General features: G+C 40.6%; 1 protein-coding gene across 1 annotated transcript; it reads right to left on the reverse strand.

Moving 5' to 3' along the window:
- Window positions 1-6,529: 6,529 nt before the first annotated feature.
- On the reverse strand, window positions 6,530-7,465 carry LOC142464587 (olfactory receptor 6M1-like). The gene has a single exon (XM_075567959.1). The coding sequence runs from the start codon at window positions 7,463-7,465 to the stop codon at window positions 6,530-6,532; it is 936 nt and encodes a 311-aa protein (XP_075424074.1).
- Window positions 7,466-7,812: the final 347 nt, after the last annotated feature.

Genomic DNA, 7,812 nt, shown 5'->3' on the forward strand with positions numbered 1-7,812 from the left:
TTGCCTCTCGCCTTAGGGTGAGGCTAGTGCAGTCTCAGCAGTCCAGAAAACGACCTCCGCTTGTCTGTGTAATGCCCGTCACTGCATCAATCTCCTTTGCAACGGGGCAGCGGAGCGCACGCTGTTTCGGCGTCTTGGTTGAACACTTCCGGGTCTGTGACGTCACAAATGTCGCGAGACTTCGTCGCAAGTCTTACAAGACACCGGATCAGTTCTCTGGGAGTGCTGGGATACAGAGGGTTCGCAATGTTCTTAGTCCAACGCGTTTCGAAACCGCATGGGTCTCTTCATCAGGGAATAAAGACTAATCAGTCTATTGGCATTTAAATACCCCTCGTGCGTCACTAATTGGTCCCTCTATTTAAGGATTTAAACCAATCGCAACGCTGCGGGGAGGAGTCACAAAAGCTCCATGGCAACTGAGAATGCATCCTAACAAGACAAACTAAAATCAACTTTATTTATACAAATATTAACAAACAGTATATAAAAACGGTGACTCTAAAATAAAGAAAAAAGAATTAGTACACACTAATATGAACAGATGTAATTGAACTTATATAAAAAAAATTATGCATACCAACAAAAATGTTTTTGAAGAAGAAGCACAAGCTAAAAAACAATGAAACTTAAAACCATAAACTACAGTTATTATGGATAATAAAATCTATGAATAAAAATATTTTATTAAAATCTAAAAAAGCCAGCTTAGAATAAAGATGTTAAAGATAAATACAAAGCTACCTCACCAGTGTTCAGTAAAGGGACCATATATCTATATCCTCATTGAGGCCTCCCGGATATAATGTGCCTAATTTATATATCCAGAAGGTCTCTTGATAGGATAAATCCTTGACCCTATCCCCACCCCTTCTGCTCCTAGGGACATGTTTAATATCCTTAAAGCGCAGGGACACGGGGTCTTTGTTATGATGTAGGGCATAGTGTTTAGAGAGGCTATGGGTTAACAGACCATTCTTTATGTTACGTATATGTTCCTGTATACGCGTTTTTAATTGGCGCTTAGTGCGCCCTACATAGAACAGGCCACAAGGGCATTCAATTAAGTATACTATATGATCCGAATTACAATTGATAAAATCAGATATTTCATAAATTTCCTCAGTTTTAGGACCGCTAAAAGTTTTACTATTGGGATGTTGGTGTTTGCACACTGAACATTTTCCACATTTAAAGTTTCCACAAGGTTTTTTAGTATTTAACCATCTTTTTTCCCCCATAGGTGCTGTTTTGATATTTATGTCACTAGGGGACAGAGCATTTTTTAAGTTTTTTGCTCTTCTATATATAAACCTTGGGAACTTGGAAATATGTGTCCCCAAAATTGGGTCGTTTGACAGGATTGACCAGTGTTTCTTTACAATTTTCTCTATATATGAAGTCATAGAATTAAAATTTGTAATAAAGGCAACATTACATTTCTCCTCACTTTTAATTTGTGTCTTTTTGTGTTTAATTTTTGGAACTAGCATTTGTTTTCTATCTATTTTTCTCACCCTATCAAGATCATCGGTAAGTTTTTTAAGATGATAACCTCTTTCTAGGAATCTTGCGGTTAAATCACCAGCCTGTTTTTCAAAGTCTGTGTCCAAACTACAGTTTTTTCTCAACCTGTAAAATTGGCCCCCAGGTATATTCTGAATCCAGGATCTTTTATGGTTACTGGAGGCCATCAGGAGGTTGTTTGAATCCACATCCTTGAAGTGAGTTTTGCTTATAAAGTTTCCCTCATCAGACAACCTCAAATTTAAATCCAAGAAATTAATTTCCTTGACACTTTCCACATGGGTAAAGGTCAAATTTCTATTATTACTGTTTATATACTTCAAAAAAAGGGTTACAGAATATTGGTCCCCATCCCACAGACAGATAATGTCATCTATAAAGCGACGCCAAATAATGATATTTCCTCTAAAGGGATTATTGTTAATGTATTTATCTTTAACATCTTTATTCTAAGCTGGCTTTTTTAGATTTTAATAAAATATTTTTATTCATAGATTTTATTATCCATAATAACTGTAGTTTATGGTTTTAAGTTTCATTGTTTTTTAGCTTGTGCTTCTTCTTCAAAAACATTTTTGTTGGTATGCATAAATTTTTTTTATATAAGTTCAATTACATCTGTTCATATTAGTGTGTACTAATTCTTTTTTCTTTATTTTAGAATCACCGTTTTTATATACTGTTTGTTAATATTTGTATAAATAAAGTTGATTTTAGTTTGTCTTGTTAGGATGCATTCTCAGTTGCCATGGAGCTTTTGTGACTCCTCCCCGCAGCGTTGCGATTGGTTTAAATCCTTAAATAGAGGGACCAATTAGTGACGCACGAGGGGTATTTAAATGCCAATAGACTGATTAGTCTTTATTCCCTGATGAAGAGACCCATGCGGTTTCGAAACGCGTTGGACTAAGAACATTGCGAACCCTCTGTATCCCAGCACTCCCAGAGAACTGATCCGGTGTCTTGTAAGACTTGCGACGAAGTCTCGCGACATTTGTGACGTCACAGACCCGGAAGTGTTCAACCAAGACGCCGAAACAGCGTGCGCTCCGCTGCCCCGTTGCAAAGGAGTTTGATGCAGTGACGGGCATTACACAGACAAGCGGAGGTCGTTTTCTGGACTGCTGAGACTGCACTAGCCTCACCCTAAGGCGAGAGGCAAAATACCAGCGATTGGAGTGGAGATTTTCCAGGCCCTACACCGAGGTTGTTGGAGTGAGAAGGAGAGAGCCACGAGATCATCACAGGCGTCCGTTGGTGTTGGGTAACATATAACCCAGAAATGCTTGTTTAATTTAACCTTTATGTACGCACATTACTTACCTTATACCTTGGTTACTAAAGATATCATTTAATGCACTATGAGCGTTGTGCGCTGTGTTTTCTGTTTTTTTGAGGCCCTGCGGAAGCCTGGGAGTAAGGAGGCGAGTGAACCGGAGTGCCAGTCCGATGGTACTGGGCAAAGTAGCGAGAAGTTGCGGGTCGTAGCCCCGCGTATGCCGGCAGTGTTTCCCTATGACCAACCCCCGGCCATAGTTAAAATCCCTGCCCCTGTCACTTTTTCCTGCGGATCCCAGTCTAGCCAAGGGTTGTCTGGGGAGTCCCGAGCCACTTTTGAAAAATGGACTGGGGAAAATCTGGACTGGGGTGACTGTTTTACCTCTGATGAGGGATCGGGGAGGAAAATGGCTATGCAAAGAATGTTATACAGCCCTAATGATGACAATCATACTGTTGTGGTGGGGTGTGATTCTAAGAGCATTGGGTCAAATTTTGGGTCTCCAGGAACTTTGGGAGTTTCATCTGGGGATTTGGGTAATGTTGCTCATATGGTGCCTATTGCCCGGGGAGCCCCCTATGGGCCCTCACTGTCAGAAAGAGTTATTAGGGATCGCCAAAATTGGGTACGTAATTTTCACCATTCCTGGGAGGGCGAACTTACGTTCGAGATGGGTTCCCTTGATGCAGAAAATTGGGATCCTGGTGGGTTAGATGAGACGTGGTGTAGTCAAGAGGGGATATGCTACATTTCCAGGAGATGCCATAGGGAGGTATATGGGCATGATCCTTTCGGTCCATCAGCATCCATGCCAGAATTTTGGGCTGATTGTGGGTGTCCAGTATGTCACCTAGAGTGTTACAGCATTGATGCTCTAAGCCCAGTGGACCATGCTGTACGTAAGCCACCTTAAGAGGGTATAGGGGTACCAGTAATGGATACTACAGCAGGGGGTAATTCTGGTTGTTACACATCTATGTGTCTGTTATTATGGTTATAAGAAAAGATATGTACTGTAATAATGTGTTGTTATGTTTTGCAGTGCTACCTGAAGGAAGGTTCCGCAAATTTAGGTCCCAAGCGAGGACGTTGGGATTCCACCAGGGGGAGAATGTAGCGAGAATGTAGCCATGTCTAAGATTGGTGTACATATCTCTTTCTCATGCTGGCAGTAAACCTGGTAAGTATGCAGGATTGCCAGCAACAATCATGAGGTTTGCCCTCACACCCTGGTGAGGTGTCATATGTCCCCAAAGGAAGTGACAACATGCAGTGTGTTCCCACTTAGTGATACAGAGCATGTTTGTTCTCTGGGGGGTGATATAAGACACAGCACTGCCTAAAGTTAGGAGTTCAGTTTCCTGTTGTTGTGCTGCTCTATTCACTGAGAGGCACGTGAAGGTCTGCAACAATGTTGCAGTGTCTCCTGCTAGCTGTGAGTCAGTGAGCAGACGCAGCAGAGTTAGAGGAGCTGAGAGAGACAAAGCAGCTCAAGAGAGGAGCTTACAGCAGCCAGAGAAGCTGGGGAATCTCTTTGAGAGGATAGGTGGAAAGCAGCTCTATTAGAGAAGGTACCTTCCTAAGGGAGTGCTACAAAGAGATGAGTGGCTGAGCTGTTAGCTGTGAGGGGCAGCTTGCCCATACCAACCATCAATAAAGATGCCCTGTTCGAATATACCTCCACTGTGTGAGTGTGAAGTTACTCAGCAGTGGATGGCACCACCAAGACGGAGTTCCTCACCAGGACCATCTCCCTGCGGAAGCACAGATCCTGATGAGGTGGAGGCGCTGCACTGGATATAGGTAGGACTCGCACACACTACCTCAGCTGCCTGTCTGGATGACATCCCCTAATACCATCAAGCGGGAGACTCAGGAGCCCTGTTGCCTACAGGTGCACCACCAGACACGAACACGTAATGGGGACTGGTTAGACTACCCGGGCCAATGTGAGATTGGGGGGGGGGGGAACCCGTTACACCTAAATAGAACTAAATACACAGCATGGGAGGATATCAGGATAGACAGACAATTGGAATATGTTTTTACCTAAATAGAACTAAATACACAGCATGGGAGGATATCAGGATAGACAGACAATTGGAATATGTTTTTACCTAATTAGAACTAAATACACAGCATGGGATGATATCAGGATAGACAGACAATTGGAATATGTGTTTACCTAAATAGAACTAAATACACAGCATGGGAGGATATCAGGATAGACAGACAATTGGAATATGTTTTTACCTAAATAGAACTAAATACACAGCATGGGAGGATATCAGGATAGACAGACAATTGGAATATGCTTTTACCTAAATAGAACTAAATACACAGCATGGGAGGATATCAGGATAGACAGACAATTGGAATATGTTTTTACCTAAATAGAACTAAATACACAGCATGGGAGGATATCAGGATAGACAGACAATTGGAATATGTTTTTACCTAAATAGAACTAAATACACAGCATGGGAGGATATCAGGATAGACAGACAATTGGAATATGTTTTTACCGAAATAGAACTAAATACACAGCATGGGAGGATATCAGGATAGACAGACAATTGGAATATGTTTTTACCTAAATAGAACTAAATACACAGCATGGGAGGATATCAGGATAGACAGACAATTGGAATATGTGTTTACCTAAATAGAACTAAATACACAGCATGGGAGGATATCAGGATAGACAGACAATTGGAATATGTTTTTACCTAAATAGAACTAAATACACAGCATGGGAGGATATCAGGATAGACAGACAATTGGAATATGTTTTTACCTAAATAGAACTAAATACACAGCATGGGAGGATATCAGGATAGACAGACAATTGGAATATGTTTTTACCTAATTAGAACTAAATACACAGCATGGGATGATATCAGGATAGACAGACAATTGGAATATGTTTTTACCTAAATAGAACTAAATACACAGCATGGGAGGATATCAGGATAGACAGACAATTGGAATATGTTTTTACCTAAATAGAACTAAATACACAGCATGGGAGGATATCAGGATAGACAGACAATTGGAATATGCTTTTACCTAAATAGAACTAAATACACAGCATGGGAGGATATCAGGATAGACAGACAATTGGAATATGTTTTTACCTAAATAGAACTAAATACACAGCATTTGAGGATATCAGGATAGACAGACAATTGGAATATGTTTTTACCTAAATAGAACTAAATACACAGCATGGGAGGATATCAGGATAGACAGACAATTGGAATATGTTTTTACCGAAATAGAACTAAATACACAGCATGGGAGGATATCAGGATAGACAGACAATTGGAATATGTTTTTACCTAAATAGAACTAAATACACAGCATGGGAGGATATCAGGATAGACAGACAATTGGAATATGTTTTTACCTAAACAGAACTAAATACACAGCATGGGAGGATATCAGGATAGACAGACAATTGGAATATGTTTTTACCTAAATAGAACTAAATACACAGCATGGGAGGATATCAGGATAGACAGACAATTGGAATATGTTTTTACCTGAGGAAAGAGAAGAGATGAGTGAGTGATTCAATAGTCTTCCTTCCTTTTTAAACTTCATATTCTACTTGAAACATTTCTACTTAAAAGCATATCTGCTTGCAAGCATGGCTGCTAGCTATTGGTTTAGAAAGAGTTTTTGTAGATTAATGAGGCAGGCCAGTGGGGACATTTCCATTCAACGTTCAAAGTTGTTTTTGGAGCTCTGACAGAACAGAACCTTGACAGCCTCAGTAACCTTCTTGTTGCGTAGACTATATATGAAAGGACTCATGGCAGGGGTCACCACTGCAGTCAGCACAGCCATAACCTTCTTATTGGTCAAGGAAGAATTTTGAGTGGCTCGGACATATATAAAAATACTGCTTCCATAGTATAACAAAACCACTGTTAGATGGGAGGCACAGGTGGAGAATGTCCGAAGACGTCTTGTCCCCGAAGGAATTCTCAGCACAGTAGAGATAATATAGATGTAAGAAATGGTGGTAAAAACCAAGGAGCCCAAGATTACAACAGTGGAGATTACAAAGATCACCAGTTCAATCATACTGATGTCTGCGCAAGAGAGTTTGATCAGAAGAGTGGAGTCGCAAAAGAAATGGTTAATGACATTGGGCCCACAGAAAGGCAGTCCGGTGATTATCAAAATTGAGGGCAACAGCAGAACATGGAGGGCCCCAAGCCAACATCCCCAACACAAGTGAAGACAAATCCTATGGCTCATAACAGTGCAATAGTGCAATGGTTGACATATTGCTAAATAACGGTCAAAAGACATCACTGCGAGAAGTATCAGCTCTGTAGTGCCCAATAAGAAATAGAAAAAAGACTGCACAAAGCAACCTACAAATGAAATAGTCCTGCTCTGTGAGAGGGAGATCTGCAGCATTTTAGGGATGACAGTTGAGGTAAAGGATATTTCCAGGAGGGAGAGGTTACAAAGGAAGAAGTACATGGGTGTCTGAAGTCGAACATCCGTGATCACGAGAATGATGACCAAAATGTTTCCTGTGAGTGTCACTAGGTAGGCGATGAACAGCGCGAAACCCAGCAACCACCTGGGATCAGATGAGAGTCCCAGAAGAATAAATTCAGTCACATTATTTAAGACCATCTCTTTCCCAGCTTAATAGATATTTGTTGAGCCTGATGTAGAACCGATAAAATGAAAAAAATCATTAGTTTAGAAACAGGCGTTAAGGTAAAATGTCCGGCTGGTGACATGACGTAAAAAGGATTTACCGGCAGAAGTAATATCAGCCCTTTAGATCAATAATGAAGAGCTTTTTATATTATCCTATAGCATTCCTTCAAATCCTAAAATAACTTTTTGAAGAATTTCAGCCGCTCATCTATTTTTAAACACATTTGTAGCAGATTTTTTTTGGGGGGAGGGGAGAGGGGAGGAGGTCCTCAAAAAAGTTACCCCTTTGTTTTAGAAACGACTATTAATCTGTGTAA

The sequence above is a fragment of the Ascaphus truei genome, chromosome 13, assembly GCF_040206685.1.
Source record: "Ascaphus truei isolate aAscTru1 chromosome 13, aAscTru1.hap1, whole genome shotgun sequence".
Classification (NCBI taxonomy): domain Eukaryota; kingdom Metazoa; phylum Chordata; class Amphibia; order Anura; family Ascaphidae; genus Ascaphus; species Ascaphus truei.